A 21039-nucleotide genomic window follows, 5' to 3' on the forward strand; every position below is an offset into this window, starting at 1 on the left:
AAACCTGCTGAACATTTGGCTAAACATTCTTTTTCAAAACCCCTAAGTAACTTATGAGCCTAAGTCTCAGTGCAAATCACTAGTGATTCCCAATGCAACAGCATCATTCAAGAGGGACACACTGAGCGCTAATGTTCAAAAAGCGAAGGCTGAGTCACTTTCCAAAAGCTAAGATGCTGGGACTTAGGCTCCTAAGTCACATAGATGCTGCAAAAAAACTAAAATAAAAAAAATTTTTAAAAAAGTATCCTTTACCTTTCTGTTTACACTGGTTAAAAATTCATTTGTGCTACAATGAGAAATAGTGAGGTACAATCAACATGCTTTCTAGTCAACTTATTAAATATAATTAATGAAAATTACCATCTGTGGTACTGATTGTCAGAATGTCACCTTTACTCCCCCTCATTTCTATTGACTCATGAGAGGCATTATTTTCAGTCTACGATTGCATAGCAACCCACAAATCTTTCCATAGAAAGAATCTACTACAATACACATTCCGCTAAGAATGTTACTATGAATATTCTCCATTCATGCTTTGGGCCTTATTCCTGCAATGAATCCCACTTTGCCCACAGTGGAAGCCCACAGTGAATGGGCAGACTGGGGCTTCCCTACATTCCCCAATGCCATGTTTGTCCTTTGGGACCATTGGCAACCCTCAGACTGCTCTAAATTACACCATGGGACTGGAATAACACAGAGTGAGCTGAGGATTTGAGAGACTACAGAGATGAGCTCACGCCACCTTTTCACCCTCCTCCCAGACCTCGTGCTCATTGGCTGCAGATGAGATGAATCTAGCTTCTTGTATTTTAATGCTTTCAGGACCATAATTCCTGCTATGATTGACAGTGTTGTATAGATTATTCTGATTGGAAATATTGAATGAGCATCCTGAATGTTGGTCACTTTTCTGGGTAATTTCCTCGGTTTAAGTAATTTGTTTTGTAAAGAATAATTATAACACATTTTAAATGAAATAGATGCCTGAAAACAAAACCCAGCAGGCCTTTCTTCAGACATCTGATTTTCTGGGTTACTTTTACCATCAGTTGGGGGCATATGACTGACAGTCCAGGTTTGATGCTGATGATTTTGCCTTTGTGATTAATCTAACTAAACTAATTAAGCAGATTAGATAACATGTCACCATGTTTGCCAGTGATCATTACCTGTCTTCTGTAGGACAAAGTGATTTCCTGCACTCTTGTAACTACATGATTGGAGCTGCAAAATCCCATTAGTCATTGCACATACTGTAGGAGGACAGTCCTAAAAGAAGAGAAGAACTCAAATGATCAGCCGGGTCTGTTATTTTTACATACAGGAACTGTTGTTAAATTAACTTTTCTGAATGCTAAATAGAATATGTGGGTTAGATTCTCAGCTGGTGTAAATTAGTGCAACTGTATTGACTTCAGCGGAGTTATGCTAACCTACACCACCTGAGGATCTGGTCCTGCATGTTTATCCTTGTGAGCATTTGTTTTCCCCCCTTAGAGTCAGAAGCACGATACCTAAGCTTTCAAGTGTGGCTACTTCAATATTCTCATGCAAAATACTGAAGAACAGAATTGATAGTAGCTTCATGGACAAGAGGAATTTTCACTTTAGATGTCTTAGGTTCAGACGCACTGGTGGTCACACAGGTGAACTATGACAATGCCATAGACTCATAGACTTTAAGGCCAGAAGGGACCACCATGATCATCTAGTCTGACCTCCCGCACATGGCAGGCCACATAACCTCACCCACCCACTCCTGTCATAGACCCCTAACTTCTGGCTGAGTCTCTGAAGTCCTCAAATCATGACTTAAAGACTTCAAGTGACAGAGAATCCACCATTTAAACTAGTTTAAATCTGTAAGTGATTCATACGATGGTGAGCTCAACTTAGTGGCTACAGCACATTTGCACCATACAATTCATCACTGAAACCTTTGGATTTTCATAGACTTTAAGGCCAGAAGGGGCAGTTAGAATCTGACCTCCTGCATAACAAAGGCCACAGAATTTCACCCAGTAATCGCTGTCACTGAGGCCAACAATTTGTGGCAAAACTAGAACGTATCTTTTAGAAAGTCATTCAGTCTTGATTTAAAGACTTCAAGTTTTTCTGAAAGGAGGTGCCTTCTCAGGAAACCAAGGCAAAACCCTGTCTGAATTGGCAGGTGATCTAGGATCTCGCGTTTCGACGGCAGGTAACAAATGCTGACGTGACTCTCCCTTTCTTCAGCAAATGCCTGACCTGCCAACAGATATAAAGACTTAATATACCTCATGTAAAATTGTGGGTGGATGCGTACATGGCGGATGTATATGATCCCATTGTCAATTAGAATGGGCTCCAGTGACCTTTTCACAAATGCAGGCACTGTAAACAGCAGGCAATGTGCTGACAGTTCTCTAAGATCTCCAGAGCATCCATTAATACTTCTGTTATGCTCCTTGGCTATGGAATTGCCAAAGTAGGCATTGCCCTTTGTGTGCACCCCCCAGTACAGGGGAGACCCAAATTCGCTGTAACAGAGGAGAGCCTATCTGGCATAATAGCTAGCCCTATTCACTTGGGAATGGTGACAGAGGCTTTCTTCACCTGAAACAGCTGCAGAGGGAACTGTGCGTGTGTGAGAGAGAGAGGATGGCCTCTGGGATGACTCCCATTGGCTTCAATAGGCCGTGGATTAGGTCCTAACTGTAGGAAGCCACTGTAGCAAAACGAGTTCTTCTTTACTCCAGCTTGGAACAACCACAACAACACTGGAGTTGGAAATTCTTCTTACTCTTTATGGAGCAGTGACAATTTCTCTCCTCCTCCCCTGTTTAGATAGAACAGAGGAGGAGGGGGACGGGAGAATCCCACTGAAATACTGTATTTAGGCAAAGATTTTCAAAAGTGACTGGTGATTTTCAGTGCCCAACTTGACATACCTTAAAGGAGCCTGATTTTCAGAGGGTGGTTGCTCAGCATTTACTGCAAATCAGGGCCCTTTAAAAGGTCTCAGGTTGAACCCCTGAAGATGGAAGTGCCCCAAATCAACAGTCATTTTTGAAAATCTGGGCCTTAATGCCTAGCTGATGGATGGTAATTGCTGGGGATCTGGAGAGTTAGCACAGTGGAGACTCCACTATGAATGGAATGAAGGTCCATTGTTTCAGAGGCTTTCAATCGGGGAATTTCAGTAGCAAAATTTCCCTATAACTGATTTCTTTCTTTCGATAAAGATACATGATGTCTATGTTTAATAGGCAGGGAGAGTTATAGAGTATAAACCATATGTAATGTTTACCCGATCGCCAGCCTTTCCTGACTGTGCCATGTGAATTGCCTGGTCGTTGTCTAAGTTTCGGATGCTTGGGTCTGCCCCATGGTCCAGGAGCAATTTGATAATTTCTTCCTGATTTTTGTCCTGATAAAGAGCAGCTGCCATGTGCAAAGCAGTGTTACCATGAGCCTAGCACAATGAAAAAAAAACAACAACACCTTACAGTCCATGGTTCAATTGTATCTTTCAGTTCCCCGCAAAAATATTTTCAGTTTTAAAAGGGTACAAAAAATGGAAAACTCTCAATTAGAGATGAAGAGGCCAGAAAATATTGGTTACCTTAGGGTATCTCCATTATCTGCTACTTATATATGCCTATTCTAAACACCACAGCTCAATAGACCTGCTACAAAGTTGGAGAAGCTTTGCTTCTAAGAGTTGGTGGCTTTTGATGCTTTAAGAATGGATACCTGGCTGTAGCAGTACCTCAGAGGCCAGCAAAAGACACCTGACTAGCAATGTGCCCAACGAGCCTGCAAATGTCTGCAGAACCATATCTTGTTAGGTGGCAGGGACCAGATTAGCTGTTAGCAAAAAGAGAAGGGCTCAGTCCATATAAAGTGCCTTGTAGAAGGAAGTTGAAGGGCTAAAGAAAAGTCACTTATCAAGAAACTAACTTTACATAGACAAAGTAAAATCTGGTGGCACGTGGATGCACTACACACAATTGTGCGATGGCATGTGTTAGCTCACGTAGGGCATCATAGCTGAAAATAATGGGCCTGATTCTCATTTGCACTAACACCGCTTTACACGGCTCTGACATGCACATTAAGGCCTCTGCCAGAAGAGTGTAAAAGGGCTTTAGTGTAAATGAGGATCAGGAACAATATTTATTTATATTTGTAGCTAAAATACATTGATTTCCTGGCCACTGGGCCTTTCCTGTTTCAAAAAAAGCAAGTCCCAGCCACCTTGCCTATTACTGCTAGAGCTCTTCCAAGTTCCGGATCACTGGGCAAGTGTCCTTAGTGGAACTTACTGCAAAACACTCAGATAACAAGTGATCCACCTCGAAAGTGTCCAGTTTTCGAAGGGTTACTGCTGTCCATGTATCTCTATGTAATATTATTAAGAATATATGCTAGGACTGTATATATAAGGGGGCTCAAGTACTGGGGCAGGTGAAAGAAATCACACCTGTCATTGGCCCCATCTCTGGAAAGCATCCTATTCAGGACAGCATGTAAGCGTGTACTTAATTTTAAGCATGTGCTTAAGTCCCATGAAAAGCAATGGGATTTAAGAACATATTTAAGTGCTTTCCTGGGTCCTTCAACATAACCATTCTTAAAAATGAAAAAAAAAAAAAATGTAATTCCTCGCCAGGTCGGTAGGTGGCCTGAAACTGCGTTCTGTAACCGGAGAGGAACTCTATCACTGTTATCTGACAGGACAGGACAAAACCTGTCATGCTGCACAGCCAGAAGAGTCAATAGGATTGGTGACAAAGGATTAATAAAAGAAATATAGAGGGCAAGGGACTAATTTATTAAAGATTCTATGATACTGATAATATATTTAACCAGCCCCATAACTTTTATTTTTCAAATCATCATGTATTCCTCACAGACGGTGCTCTGTTGAGCTTTGTATTATCATTTCACCTGCTGTGGTTCTAATTCATTTCCCTCTGTTCTATTTATTAACTGATGAAATAACAAACAATACTACTTAGCTCTTACACACTGATATGCAGTTGCAGTTATTTTATGAGCTCAGTTGGAAAGGGGATGACATTAAAAGGTACGGGACACAAATGATAACCAATTTTAGAAGGAGTGGTTAGTAATTTTTGTTCCACGTGCACCTCTGATGCAGAGGATACTCTGAAACACACCTCTAAATAGCAAACAAACATGAAATTCTTAAAAGCTTTTTTTAGGGAAACAAGGTATTTTTACACGTTCTGAATCAGCAAATCTGTTATGTCAACTTTACCATCCCATAAAACAAAATTATTGTTACTTAGCTATTTATATGGCTTTTCAAGAAAAAATGAAACATCTGTGTTTATATGTTGTATCTTTGACAACAGTCTTGAGGCAGAAACCCTGGTATCTTCAGAAACCAAGCATTAAGCTAGGCAAATAAGACTCTTAATCTTATAAAGCCTGAGCTAACTCTCATTAAAGCCTTTGCATTCGCTGTAATGGAAGTTGGATTAGGGACACTACAGGCTAAATGATGCCCAGTCCTGCCGGGGGACAAGGGATAGAGAACACAGGGAGCCGTCTCTCCTATTGCACAGGGGCATGATCTTATGGCTTCATGGAGGGAGCATTGCTATTCACTTCAATGCATGCAGGATCAGGCTTTTGGTGCACAAGAGACTGGTGACTTTAGTGCCAGCTGTGGCACTAGATTTCACACACACACCTTGTAACAAGGTGCACCAGCAATTGCTGCCATGTGCTCTCCTCCAGCATTCCCAGAGGTATTATGCCCATCTCGCCAGCACGCCTACTGGGGAGTACTTCAGGCTGCAGCCTCGAGGCACAGTGGGCTCATAATCTCATCCTCCTCCAAACTGCGCTGTGGTTCAGTATTTGCTGCGTACTCGGCCCTGGGATGGAGTTCAGGGTCTCCAAGCCCCTCTGCACTTTCGAGAACTCCTCCAAGATTCCAGGGAAACTGTTAATGTTAATGACTTTGTATTGGGCAGATCACTGAATTTCCACACTGTAGCAGGTAAAGAGTCAGACCCATCGAGGCAGGAGATCATCGAAAGTGGCAGCTTTCAGTCAGATTTTACTCAATATCCCAATGAAGCTGGTATTTGCATACATAGGCATGATCTTGAATCATAGCCAGGATCCCAACAAGCAAAGCAAACAAGTTAAAAACTTGCCAGTGCACTTATTCCCTGATCCAAGACCCACTTTCTTGGCCTCTGACTCCCATCTATCTACCCACCTGTTCCCTCACCGCCCCATCCATCCATCCATCAATTTATATATATAAGGTTAAGACAGAGCCCATTAGAGTCTGTAGAAACATTCCCACTTCTTTCACTGAGCTTTGGATCTGGCCTCTGGCCTGTACTATCTGAGTATTCCCTTAAGAAGTCTTGCCCCGGATCTCACTTGCTAGTAAATATTGCAAGGATATTTCTTTTAGTAAACTGCTAAACATAAATGGGAGAAAGTCAGACAGGAATCTAATGGGACTCTCTAGACTCTCTCTTGGGTGCTTTAGAAAGAGCACAGCAGGCCTTGACTGCCCCATGGGCCAAGGCCAATGCAGTTGTGAAGAAATACAAGCAGACGCTGAACAGCGTGCAGAAACTTCTGAAACTTGCTGAAAAGAAATTAGAGCAAAATGAGGGCCGGGTGCAGGCTCAAATTCTTCACATTCTTCAACTACAGGAAAGACAAGAGGACAACGATGTAATCTTTTTTTCTTGGAAATAATGGTTACAAGAGACACAGTAGAGCAGCTGAAGACTCCAGATGATCCTATCAATGTAGAAAGAGCCTACAGGATTATTATCAGGAGACAGTGTCAGATACCAGAACCCCATGGACAAGTTATTGCCCGTACAATGGGTCCTAAGAGATAAAGGGAGAGAATGATGCAAAAAAGACCAGGGTGTTTCAAAAAATTAAGGGTAAGGAGAGAGACTATTCTTTACAGATCTTTGTCCCACCACAAAGAGCAAAAGGCACGTGCCATTCCCCGTCAAATAGAACTTTATAAGAAGAAACATGCAAGTGTCACTTGTGCATCCACAAAACTGAGCACCAGGGTTAACTGAACTGAATAACATCTTCTCTCCTGCTGAATCCAATGGAGAACGGTTAAGTAAACTAGACAAGGAGGATTCCTCAATAAGGCCACGTTGAAAAGTCAGAGGCTGACATGAGGGTAGGAAGCCACACTTCAGAGTACATATGACAGTGAATTTCTGCTGTTGGATCTGTGTGTTTATAAGCCCAGACCCTCAGCTGGGGTAAATGGAGCTACATAATATTTAATTGTACAGCTTTCTCTCAGTCTCTGTATCAAACCATGTTCATTTCTGGACATTAGATGAATAACTTTCTTTCCCCCTTCTTCACAGCTGATGACAGGTGCTGAAAAATGTACATCCAGTCTCAACAAATCTACCACTCGTGGTGATGGTTTGGTGTTAGGTGTTGTCCCAGATGTCACTCTGTGGCGAGAAATGTTGCAATGCTAAGTTCAGCTGGGCTGATAAATGTGCTGGCAGGGTGTGAAAAATAATAAATAAGAAGGTTTTGAAAAAAAAGGCTGAGGCAGCTTGAACAGATGGTGAGATTGCTGACTGGAGCGTAGCTGCACTGAAGCCGAAAGAACAGCTCCCATTTACATCCGCTGAGGGTCTGCCCATTATGTCTAGCTGCTAGGCAAGCCACGATGAGTAAAAACTCCAGAAAATATGTCAGGGGGACGGTCTCTACTAAAGCATAAATGTCATGAAGTTCGCTCACAATACCCATTGCCCAGGGCCCGGGTTAACTGGCTTAGGCTCGGGGAACTGGCATAACAGGGCTAAAAATAGCAGTGTAGACGTTGGCACTTGGGCGGGAGCCCGGGCTCTGAGACCCTCCCACCTCGCCAGGTTTCGGAACCCAGACTCTAGCCCAAGCGGGAACATCTACGCTGCTATTTTTAGTTCTGTAGTGTGAACCTGAGACAACTGACCCAGGCTCTGACTCACTGCCGTGGGTGGTTTGGGTTTTTTGCAGTGTAGACATCCTTTTAGAGGCTTGGCAACAGAGCAAGTTGTACCAGGCTGATTTCCTTCTATTTCTCTTGAAATGCAACTTTGGGTCACGGCTTTCATCGGCCGCTGTATGTCACTTCTTTATCTCCCCTTAGCTCTCCTTATGGTTTCCAGGAACTGGAAATGTACAGTAAAATATTTACATTCTCCAAGCCCAAAGTTACAGCTAGTCATGATGATGAACAACTTCACTGATCTCCGACAAAATAGACACACGGTTCTGGGACCTGCTTCAAGGGTGTAAATAATTTGGAGCGGAAACGATTGTGCTGGTGGTCCTTGGAATGAGCCCTAAGCAGCAGAGCTGTTTCCAAGAGTCTGGCTCCATACTGTGGATGGCACAGGCGATGGGGGAGAGACGCAGACTGAAACGCACTGCATTTTATTGCTCACTCATGGTATCGCACTGGGAAGCGGAACAGCACAATGCATCATTTCAGGCCTCTTTGCTCAGCTTGCAACATGACTCAATAATGATCTTCATCCTCACTGAGTAATCACTTTTCTTGTCCTTCCCCTTCCTTCCCAACCCCTTCTCTGCTTATCTCCCTCACTCCTTGTGTCAGCTGTTCACTGCTTAGCCAAAGATCCATGTTTGAATACTACTCCTTGCAATGCAGTATAGATTCGATGCTCCATGTAGAATGTAAGGCCCAGATTTTTAAAGGTATTTTGGCATTGCAGCACTTAGCACTGCAATGCCTAAAAAATGTGGAAACCTAAATCTCATTTTCAAAGGGGAATTAGGCACTGAGAGCCTAAATCCCATTGACTGTCTATGGGATCTTGGCTCCTAAATGCCTAAATCCTTTTTGAAAATGAGATTTAGGCTCCTAAATATTTAGGCATTGCAACACCTAGCCCCACAACACCTAAATACCTTTAAAAATTCGGGCCAAAGCTTCCTAGGGCAGGGATTGCCATTTTGTGATGTGTGTGTAGGGCATCTAGCACAATGGGGCAGTGATCCCCAATGCAAAACGTTCCTGAATACAATCCATGCAGCCAGTCCTCAATCCTCCTTTCAAATCCCTCTTTAAGGCTTACCTCTGCTGTGATGCCCACAAAAACCTGTCTGCTGTTTATACCTAAGAAGGTGACAAGCTATAATTGTCCCTCTTCCCTTCCTTCTCTTTCTACTTCCTCACTTCTCCTAACGCCCCTGTTCTTGCCACCCTACCTTACTCCCAATTTTAAAAAAATAAAATAAAAGATGCAACAAAACACGTAGGTAACAAAGCAGTGGCATTTCCTCCCCACATTCCTCTGCTTGTATGTTCTATCCTCATCCCCATACCCGTCACCTGTTTGTATGTTCTAGCCTCATCCCCATACCATTCATCTGTTTTGTGTCTTCTAGGCCCGGACTCTGAAAGTACTGAGGAATATGCTTAACATTCAGCACACGGGTAAACACCCTTGACTTCAATGGAATTTAAGCATGTGCTTAAAATTAGACATGTGCTTCAATGCTTTTCTGACTAGGGCTGCTTTTCCTGAATCAGAGCCTTAGACTGTAAGCAGGGAGTATCGCTCATCTTTGTTAATACAGCTCCTAGCACAATGCGATTCCAAACCCAATCTGGGTATGTGAGTGTTACAACAGCAATACAAATTATGTTATTTTATTCGTGGTCAAAATGTAAAGCTCCATATTCTGTTTCTCACATTAGCTTCCTGCATGATGCCTTCTAGAAAATATTACCTGCAATACGTTTTATAAATGGAAACAGGATACACAGGTTCAAGGTAGCTTTGAAAAGTTGCACAGTTCATTGATTTTCCTGTTTTTAGTGTGGATAGTTTGCTATATTTGCATGCAAAAATCTTTTCCTGTGAAATCCAGTTGTTATATTGCATTTCCATTGAATACCCCATGTGTTGTGGTTCATTCAAATTATGCACCAGTGCCAGCCCTAACTCACCTTACTGTTGATAAAGTCCTCAGACATGAAAGTATTTAGTTCCAAGAAGTACTTGAGCAGGGAGATGTTCCCATCCTGTACCGTGTAATGAACTACTGTCTTGTTGCTTTTAACATCCTGTTAAAAAAACAACAACAAAGCTTTTGCCAAAGAGCTTAGCATGTTATGTAAATTCGCTGGAGAAGACTAAAGGCTAGCTCCTCAACTGGGGTAAATCAGCGCTGACTCCCGGAGAATTATGCTGATACAGGATTTGGTCCTGAACATGCAACAATAAAGTAATTGTAGAATAAATTATCTGAAAGCCCCTAAATGCTCAGCCAGTATGCCACTGGCCAACATTTCATGATCATGTAGTTGAAAAAGGATGAGGCTCCTTATTTCACTTGGTAATATAGTGCCAACACATCTCTGCTCTAATCTCTGTGATATGAATTTAGTACTGCCATCCCATTCAGCTTATATATACAAAAACACCTTCCCCGAAAGGGTCCTGTAAGAATTACCTCAGTTGCCCTTTAGTAAGCCTTGTGTACCATGGGAGGAGGAGATGAATGCAGAGAGGAAACTTGAGGGACCGGGGAATCTCTCTCTCAAATAATAAAAATGTTAATAATACCTATCTTTTATATATTAATTGAAATAGGGTTTATGTGAGGTTTAAGTGATGCAAAGACCTTGTGTTGGACCTTTGCACAGGAGTGAATTTTACTCTGCTTTGAGATTGTGAAAAGGAAGATGTTGTAGAAGTTTAATAAATAAAATAATAATAATAGAAGAAGAAGAATGCAGCCTTTTGCCATAGAATAATCTGGGTAGGAATACTCTAATTGTTTACTAAATACTGCACATGAAATAGCTGCATCACACACTGCATCACTCACTATGAAATCCGTGATACTGACTTGATTGAAAAAGTCAATCTTACTGCAATTACATCTCAACTTCTTGGCGTCAGGGCATCTTACAACCATCTCAGTCTACCCCACTTTTATTGCTATTTTTTAAAGTTTTCAATGTGTGAACTAGAGTTTGTTGGCTCTGCAGTACTTTTGTTCCAGAATTTTTTCATTGAAATTTTTCAGCCAGCTCTAGCAAGAACATAATGGAGAGAGTTTAACAACTAGAACTGACAGAAATGTTACATTCTAGAACTGGACTCCTGTTTTGGAGACATCTATCCGACTCCCAAGTGCTACTGCTATATTACAGTGTGTGACAGGGCGCATGTGCCCCGCACTGGTACTGCAAGGGTTAGCTCTACTCTCCGGGCCAAGGAGGCCCTGCCCCTGTGCCCCCGCTGGGCATGCTCCAGCTGGAGACTAGATATAAAAGGGAGCACCTTGGCTCATTCAGGGTGGACCGCTGAAGAGGGAGGACACATGTTGGAGCTCCAGCCTGGGAACCGTGGAAGCCCCAGACGGTGGAAGCCAGGGACGCTGAGACTCCGGAGGACACCCAAGAAGTGTCAGAGCTGCTGGGAGCGGCATTGACCGAAGAGCCCAGAGACCCCGGGGACGCTGCATCAAGAACAAGGTAGGAAGTAGCTCAGGGGGTCTAGTTATTGAGCTGTGTGTGGTCAGCGTGTTTCAGGTGGATTCCCCACTGGCGGGCATACTTGCTACTGACAGGGCCCTGAGCTGGGACCTGGTGGAGAAGGGAGGGCCCAGGTCCCCCACCCGGCCGCCACACTCCTGCTTCCCCCAGGTGACGGCCCTCTCTCCTAACTGGCAGTCAGGCCAAATAGCCCTACTGAAGAGGGCCATTATACAGACTCTGGCCATTGGGCCACGCAGCCCTGAGAGAGAGCAGTTAGACTGACTCTGGTCATTGGGTCACACAGTCCTGCTGACGGGGCATCCCTGTTCACTCTGGCTGCCAGGCCACACAGCCCTGAGAGAGGGAAACCATATGGACTTTTACCCCTAGGCCAAGCTATTCCAAGACAAGCAATGGTTGTATAGACTCAGCCACGGGACCATCATTACCCCCACCCTGTCCCAAGAAGAGACTGGGCGCACTTGCTCCATGACACAGTGTTATCAGTAATTCAGCCACAGAAAGCAACAAAGTTTGCTCCTTACTCGGCTGTGGATGGAGGCTCCCATCTGCACCAGAAGGTGGATACATGATAGCACCTCCTCACTCTGGTACTGAAGTTCTTTTTTCTGATCCTCAGTTAGTGTAAGGTGACACTGCTGCTCTCGGAACAGGGAATTATGGGACAGAACAGCACAGTGAAGTGGGGTATGGCCTAAAAAAAAAAAAAAGGAAATAAGGTTAAAATGGTTTCAATAAAGTGTTGATTTAAATAAAGGGGAAAATAAATAAATAAGACAACTTTGGCCCCCTTTCACCGAGTGACAGTTATGACAAAAGAGGTTTCATGAGAGACACGGGTCTCACACATATAGTTTGAGATGCCACAAAGACACACTGGCCTCAAGGGAGAGGGAAATCACAGAATGTGTCTCTAACACAGATTTTAAATGCCAGTGGCACCGGGAGCCAAAGTGAATCTTTACATATTGAGAAGAGTTGGCTCCCTAAGTGGTTCTGGGAGAGCAGGTGGGTGAGGTAATGTCTTTTATTGGACCTACTTCTGTTGGCAAAAGTGACAAGCTTTCGAGTTCTACGGAACTCTTCTTCAGGTCTCTGCGTAAGCTCGAAAGTTTGTCTCTCTCACTAACAGAAGCTGGCCCAATAAACGATATTACCTCACTCACCTGGTCTGCAGTGCACCGTATCCCAGCTACAACAGCACTGCAAACAACAATGTAAGTTGTTCGGTAAAGTCAGGGCTCCCTCTTTTGTCTGTTTCATCTATGTGCAGCATCTTCTCTGAAACCTAGATTGTGAGCTCTCGACTTGTATACAGCGCCTAGCACGCTGGGGCCTTGATCTGTGATTGGGGCCTTTTGGCATTACCGTTGTACAAAAATAAGTAAATAAATCATCATCATCATCGGTCATTTGCACTAGCTCTGAATCTTTGCCTTATTTTCAGCTCTTTTTCCAACACAGTTCCCTCCATTCTGAGAGAATTCCAGGAATATTTTTCAGAGTAACAGCCATGTTAGTCTGTATTTGCAAAAAGAAAAGGAGTACTTGTGGCACCTTATTTTTGTGTACAATTAACTCAAAGTGATGAATGGCAAATTGCTTGGGAATACATGAGACGTAATTAGAGACCCATAAACCTTAGAACCCATTATATTATATATTATACAGGACTTTGTTATCCATTATGGTCCCAGTTCAGGAAAAAATCCCTATTCAGACAGGGGACATAAGCATGTGTTTTAAGTACGATTGAATTCTATAGCTTAAGTGCTTTGCTGAAACAAAGCCTATGATGCCAACACTCTCCTTGATATTCTTGCACACGCAAAACTCATTGAATTCAAATATCTGAGCCCCAAATATCCATTATACTTATTATTTGCTGTGTTGTTGTAGCCATGTTGGTCCCAGGATCTTTGAGACACAAGGTGGGTGAGGTAATAGCTTTCATTTGACCAACCTCTGTTGATGAGAGAGACAAGCTTTCAAGCTTACACAGAGCTTTTCTTCAGGTCAGAAGCATTTGAGCTTGTCTTTTTCTGACATGAAGAAGAGCTTTGTGTAAGCCCGAAAGCTTCTCTCTTTCACCAACAGTGGTTGGTCCTGTAAAAAATATTACCTCGCCCACCTCATCTCTTCATTATAATTATTATTCATTGTTATAATGCCAACATAAAAATCTGCAAAACCAAATGTGAAAGAGTTAAAACTCAAATTATCTTACCTTCAAAATCCTTCATTTCTAAATCGTGAGGGAAACCTAGTGACATAATAACCTAGAGTTGACAAAAGCACAGGAGAAATTAAATTCAGCAAAATGCTGTTTAAAGCAAAAACCAGTCAAAGCATTCATAAACATTTGTAATATTCCCAGTCAACTGATTGGCAAGAATTTCTGTTGATGCCAGAATACAGATGAATCCAATTATATGTTCATGCACTTAGCCTACGTATTGGAGTTAGCAATTGTTTCAAACCTGTCAATTATTTTGTCCCAACTGTAAAACTATGGGTGGTCCTTTATTTCGTCTTGTCTGGAAATGCTTTCAGGTATTAAAGGTGGCAGGAGTAGGAGAAATAACAGTATTGTGCACGTTTTCTGTTTCTTTATGATGGATACAGAAGGCCATTTTTTATTTAATTTCTTTATTTATTTTGTGCAGGATAAGGGATTTTTTTTCTGCTTGTTTTTTAATTGGTAATATCAGGAATGTTAAATCTTACCTGTTTTTGCTGGATGTCTAGTTGGAGGATGCAGAATTGTGGATTGGGAGTTTTCTCAATCCTTAACCAAAGGGATATGGCAGGGGCTGAATCATTAACAAACAGATTTTTTCTTTTTGTCGCATACAGGGTGTTTGTTTTTAAAAATATGTTTAATTCAAATAACTTTAGAGAGGAATAATTCTAATAATAATCTGTACATCAGTAGCAACTAAAAGCTACAGGCAGAGATCAGGGGCCCTTTCATGCTTAGCGCTGTATGTACGCATAATGGGCTTAATCTTCAGGAAGAGAGATTTAGGTTAGATATTAGGAAAAGCTTTGTCACTATAAAGGTAGTTAAGCTCTGGAACAGGCTTCCAAGAGAGATTGGGGAATCCCCATCACTGGAGCTTTTAAAGAACAGGTTGGACAAACGCCTGTCTGGGATGGTTTAGGTTTACTTGGCCGTGCTGCAAAGCAGGGCAGTGCTGACCTGCCCAGGTCCCTTGGAGCCTCATATTTCTATGATTCTATGATTATGGAAAGAAAGACCTTCCCCCAAAGGGCTTACAGTATAAAAGGTCACTACTGGGCATGACTGAGAGACCAGCCACGATCACAAATCGGCTGGGTAAATGTCGTTTCCCCTCGGATATTGATGATATCATAATCCTACTGGATCATAGAATTTACCAAGAAAAACAGAGGGAAACAATTGAATTTCTAATGTAAAAAACATGTAGAACACTTTTGCTCCCTTTAGTAATAGCCAAGCCCTTACAGACCTTCTTTATCCGTCACAAAGGAGCAAAGAAGGGCATCAACCCATTTCTCCCCTTTGCCGGTTACCTTGGCCATAACTTGAACTTTGGTCATTGATGTACTGACCCGTACTGCCCAAAGGAAAGCTGAACTGTCCTGTATATGAGAGATTCAGAGGCACTGGACTTTGATACTGAACATGCCTGCCAGAGCAAAAGACAGGGTAACTACTGTTTGATTTCAAACTACTCACTCACTGGGCTGTGAATCCTATCCACAAAGCTGCACAAAGCCTATCTATGTGGGTATGGCTATATCAGAGTTCAAACTCAAGCTCAAGCATAACTCCCCTTCCATCAACACACAAATCGTGCGGACCCAGGGTCCCAGGACTCCATTGGGGTGGAGGGTCCGAGCCTCAGTCAAGCTGGGATCCTGTTGCTTTGCAGTTTAGACGCAGCCCCATGGGATTCATGCTCCAGGAGCCTACCAAAAGTATCCCACCCTCCCATGGGCTGCCCTTCTTTGTCCTCTGGACAGTTAAGTTTTGTGGACAGTCAAGGTTTCCCACACTGCACCACGAACTAAGGGCTAAAGTGACCACATTTTGGGAGTGCACTCGGAAGTCTGGGATATGGGTGATTGGATTTGGGTTTGCATAATGCATCGTAGACACCGGAGACCCAGGTTGTGTTACTAAAGTCCCACTTAAGCCCTTACAACAGGTCTTAATATTAATTCTGTTGAGTTCTATTTTAACAGCTATAAATTTTAGTCAGTGCATCTATGTCAATGATGGTCAAGTACTTCAGCCTACTTTCTTTAGCACACGCTGTACTGGGTTAACAAACAATATAAACTCAGGCCTTTTAACCCTCCCTGTAACGTGAACACGTTTATTTAGAGCTATCTTAGAAAAATATAAATAACAAGCTGTCTCCACACATTATCATTTACAGCATAACTTCATTTCCTAAAGCTCTGTTGACACTGGAAATGTTCATATTGTAAAATTTTCATGTGTAGCAATATGGCAGGCTGAAGCAAACATGCCTGCTTGTAATATCTGGGGCCGTATGCAAATGAAACTAGTAAAAGCCATTAAGAATTTCTATGGAAATGAGCATTGTTTGGATTTAATTTGAAAACATTCAGCTCTTTTTTTCCCAGATAGTGGTGATTTGAAGTGACGCTTCATACAGGCTCTTTATCTAAAATATTAGAAAGTATAACATTTTCCCTACTTTTGTTGAATAACCTAATTTCCCCATAGCTTAGCATTTTAGCTGAGATTTTCAAATATAAATACTTGTATTGTAATGACTCATTCAGAACCCTTAATACTTAACATACAGGCATGAGACACTAAGTCTTTCATTGAATTTGGCCCCAATTTCAGAGACACCTGGAATCAGAGCCAACTTTACATAATGTGAATGATTTATCTAGACAAAATATTGACAAATAGCTCTGAGTTTCCTCATTATTAATCTCGGTTAATTAAGGGGGAGAAGAAAAGTTCAGAATTAAACTTTAAAAATTCACAGACTGGGGAGCCTGAATGTATTTTGCAGCATTTATTTTAAGTGAAAAAGATGCATTTCCATGAAAAAGGGTTCTGTAGGTTTTACAAGTGCCCCACAAACATTCCCTTCAGCGGAATCCTCCCTGTCATATTCAGCACTTTATGAGGCTGAGTGAAAAGAATGTAGGCTTAAGCACTCTGAAAGTTACATATTAACTTCCTATTTATGAATTAATTTAGGGCTGTGTATAAGGCATGGTTAACCAGTGCTGGAATTCAAACGGCCAGAACTAAGGAGATCCTGCTACATTCTTTCATTTACAATGCAGCCATCATTAGAGGAACAGCCCTACCTTAATCCTAGCATTGTGGGTGCCAGAACTTTGTTAGAGAAGCTGCCTACGGTGTCTGCTGGTATGAATAGAAAGAGAGGTAAAGGCTTTTTTAAAGTTTATTAGCAACCGATGATCTACTAAAGGGCCACATTCCAATACACTCACCCATGTTGGGTAGTACCTTTCTCTGCGAGAAATCCTGTTCAAGTCAATAGGATTTCTGGTAGAATAAAGCTAGGGTGACCATATTTCCCCAAAGGAAAACGGGACACCCTCAGCCGCTCGACCGAGTCCCCTTCCCCCTGCGTGAGACTGTTGCCAGTCGGAAGGGAACACTGTTGCCTGCTGGAACACTGCCACGCTGCCCCATGCAGGGCTGGCACCTCTGCTTGCCTTCCCCCCACTCATTCCTCCACCGTGCACCCCACTTTTTTGACAAAAGTGGGCATTTGTCCCGTATGCTCTTGCCAACTGATCGAGTCAGCAAGAGCAAATGGGACAAATGCCCACTTTTGAAAAAAAAAAAAAAAAAAAAAAAAAAGTCGGGCCGGCTGGGACAGGGCTTAAAAAAGGGACTGTCCCGGCCAAAATGGGATATATGATCACCCGAAATAAAGCACTATTCAGTGTGATAAGTGGATCAGAATCTGGCTATAAACAAGGCAGGCTGAAACACAAAGGAAATAATGGCTCGGCAGGTGGCCCACAAAGTTTACTGCTATCGTTAACGGAAGAGATATTCAAAGGCACAAAGGGCAGTCAGGTGTAATTGACTTTCAGTAAGCATTGGAGCCAGGGAGCTGATCAATCTGATGTCAATAGAGCTATGACAATTTATGGCAGCTGAGAGTCTGCCATGAATGCCTACTTCCTCTTTGTGCCTTTGAAAATCCACATCAGTAGCTCTTGTCTCTATTCAGAATTTTAAAAATATATCTGATTTTGCAAACTGTGTAGGTAGCTAGTCTATGTATCCAGGGACCAAATTCTGCTCTCATTCACAACGATATATATCTGGAGTAACTCTGCTGATTTCAGTAGTGTTACTCCAGATTTACACCTGTGTAAATGAAAGCGTAATTTGACCTGATGTGCTCCTCTCATTGTTACCGTCTCCCTCCCTGTGACTCCTTCTGTTTTACACCCACTTGTTCCATGATGTCTCTTCAGATTGCAAACTCTTCAGGGCAGGAGCTGTCTCTTAGTGTGTTTGTACAGTGCCTAGCACAATAAGGCCCAGGTCTGATTGGGGCCCCGGGCACTACTGTAATGCAAATAACAAACAATAACAATAATATGCCTAGATTTCTTCTATCAGGTTTGGAGCTAGCATCCACAACACGAGTAGCAAGATTGTGATATGATACAGCCATCTCCTTTGAAGTGAAGGGTCGACATATTAGGTGCAAGTGGAAAAAAAGACTCCTAATAAAGGACTGGAAAGAATGAAATCAAGCCAAAAGATTTTTACTTAAGGATATATTTACTTCTGAGATGTTCATTTTGGAAACACATCTCTCAATCGATTGTTACAGTCACGGCATACAAACTGAGAAGTTAGATAAAAACAAAATCCTCTTCCTGGAAGGTTGCAGTGCAACACTATTTCTTGCAATCCAGAACCTTCACAACATGAGAACCAAAAACAGAGAGGGACAATGCATGCTGCTCCCTAAGGCACAGAGGCACAATTCACCCAGCTTGCTCTAGACTGGCTCTTTGCAGACTTACCGCTGCTAGACCCAGATTGCATATTTCACTACAGAGCCCCTTAGCCAGCAAGCAGGACCAGGAAACCCCTGAGAACTGAAACTTTAGCATGGTTTTCAATACAGCACTCCATACTGTGATTTCTTTGCACTTTTATATTGCTTGCAATTAAAATAAGGACCCTCTTCCTACCTGGATGACTTGTGCATATCCATAAGTTGCCGCGAGGTGTAAAGCGGATTGCCCTTTATCGTCCACAGCATTGACATCAGCCCCTGTCAGTATCAAATCATAGACTATGGCTGGTTGTCTGGCAGTTACAGCAACCAACAGGGGAGTCTGAAAATAGCAGCAAAACAAATACAATACAAGACACTGGCAACAGTGAAACTAATAAAAAAGAAAAGGCCATGTGGAGGAAGAGGGACTCCATGCTGGACTCATGGGAAGACTGAGCCCTCATGTTGCCCAAGGATGCTCCTGTTAGAGAGGCATGGAACTCTTGTCATGGGCAGTGTTATGAGAAACACAGTGTTCCCTTCTGAGCATAGAAAGAGACAGAAACATGCCTGGATAAGGCCCTTGCATGAAACTGAAATAAATCCTGTACTTGTCCCCAGGATGAAATTCACCCGTGTTCAGAAGGCTTATGAGTCATGTATGGGAGATGTGTTTTTCAGTGGGAATGAAATGATGCTCAGGCTTAGTGCTGGCACAGAGGTGAATTAAATGCTGCTATTCTGGTTTGAGCGGGGTACAGTGCCTACATTACCTTTCCTCTGTGCTCCTTGGCATCTAGTCTTCGCAGCTCTCTCATACGCTCTGCAGCTGCCAGTGTGTATTCCCTCATACCTTTAGCTGCATAAATATGTAGAATTCTAAGACAGTAAATAAAGACACTGATCATTGTCTATCCACGAATCATCCTGGAGATTAACAGTTTTACAGAGCAGCACTATCTGGTCTGTGGTTTTCTACTATGAGAGTTGGACTCCACAGAAAGGGCCTATGGTGTGCATTGAGGAGCCATTTAAAGGTCTGATCTTGAAAACAGACATAGTGCTAACTTCCATGAGTTAAACCTATTGATTTCAATAGCATGCAGTTTTACTCAATTCTTGTACAGCCTAGTTACAGGCTTTCTTTCAGATGAATGCTCTCTACCGGGACTGAAATTCACCCCTGTGCACTGGGCAGTTCTTAAGTCCTACTTAATAGAACCACAACGTTATACTTGCAGTGGTCCAGTAATATATATATAGTATTACATTATCCCATGTATATGCAGTGGACACATGGGTAATACCTGTGCATCAAAAGTAACAAAGATCCTCTTTTAAATGATTTAATCTCTAGGATAAATCCAGAATTTCTTGTCAAGGTGGCTCTACATGTTTTTCGAAGCTAGTGGCTTGAAGGAAAGAATGTTATGTTGATGCTATTAAGTCCACAGTGCAATCAAGTTATAAAATAACAGCAGAAATATTCCTTACAGCTTAGGGTTCATTGGAGATGAGGTCTCTAATGATGGGGAGAATTCTACACCTAGGCTGCACTTAATTCTGCAGTTTAGATGAAATTCTCCTCTGAAGAGGGCTAGCACAAAGTTATGCATCACTTAAGTCCCACTTCAACCCTGCTTTGAGGTCTTCAAGTGGGATTTAAGCTGTGCATAATTTTGTGCTGGCCCTGTGTGCAGGGGGGAATTTTACCCTGTAAGCATTAGTACTGTGATGTCAGTCACTTGGGCATCCTTCTCCTTATTAAATATTGTTCTATATTTTTCATTTAGAATAATATAGTGATGGACAAATGCTTGTTTTCTTAGACAACTCTGTTCTGTCCTACGTAATGGCCACAAATTTATTGCCTCAAGGGCACAGTTTGCACTCTAAAAAACATGTACAATGTTAACTGAGCATCTGATTTCCAGCCAGCCTCAGTATTAAGTGCAGTCCCACTCACCCTGGCCTTTTGTCTAGATTATTTCTCCCAAAATAAGGACAAATGTGCACAGAATGAAGCTTTGTGGGACCTGGGCCATGTTAGGCCGTATATAAGCTAAAGCAGGTAGACCACACCCCTGGACATAAAGAGAAAAATAATAAAAGGTGCTGATATGTGAATTAACAGTCACAATACCTAGATGGGTTAGAGTTCCTGTTAGCTTGGCCAAATTAATAAAAAAAAAACATACATCTGCTTTCTGAAATGCTGATGCACAGCTGTGGAAACAAACAAACAACCAGCATCCAAAGTGCAAACAAACCCGCATCCAAAGTGCAGGCAGATATGTATGAGCAAATTCTTTGCTGATATAAGTGGGTACAGCTCCTCTGACTTCTGGCACTTCAGCCATTTATACCAGCAGAGAGTTTGGTCCATAGAGCATGATCATGGACATCTTTACTGGGAGGTGATGTGATCTA

The 21039-nt window shown here is 42.4% G+C and overlaps 1 protein-coding gene across 1 annotated transcript; it reads right to left on the reverse strand.

Annotated features, from left to right (window-relative positions):
• Positions 1-2184: 2184 nt before the first annotated feature.
• Positions 2185-19460, reverse strand: LOC141975864 (NF-kappa-B inhibitor delta-like). Its single transcript, XM_074936529.1, has 7 exons — positions 19383-19460; positions 18803-18949; positions 13797-13848; positions 12094-12263; positions 10010-10126; positions 3299-3463; positions 2185-2256 (listed from the first exon to the last, which is right to left on the reverse strand). Exons 1-7 carry the CDS (start codon positions 19458-19460, stop codon positions 2185-2187), a joined length of 801 nt encoding a protein of 266 aa, XP_074792630.1.
• Positions 19461-21039: the final 1579 nt, after the last annotated feature.

Source organism: Natator depressus, chromosome 22 (assembly GCF_965152275.1).
Source record: "Natator depressus isolate rNatDep1 chromosome 22, rNatDep2.hap1, whole genome shotgun sequence".
Taxonomy (NCBI): domain Eukaryota; kingdom Metazoa; phylum Chordata; order Testudines; family Cheloniidae; genus Natator; species Natator depressus.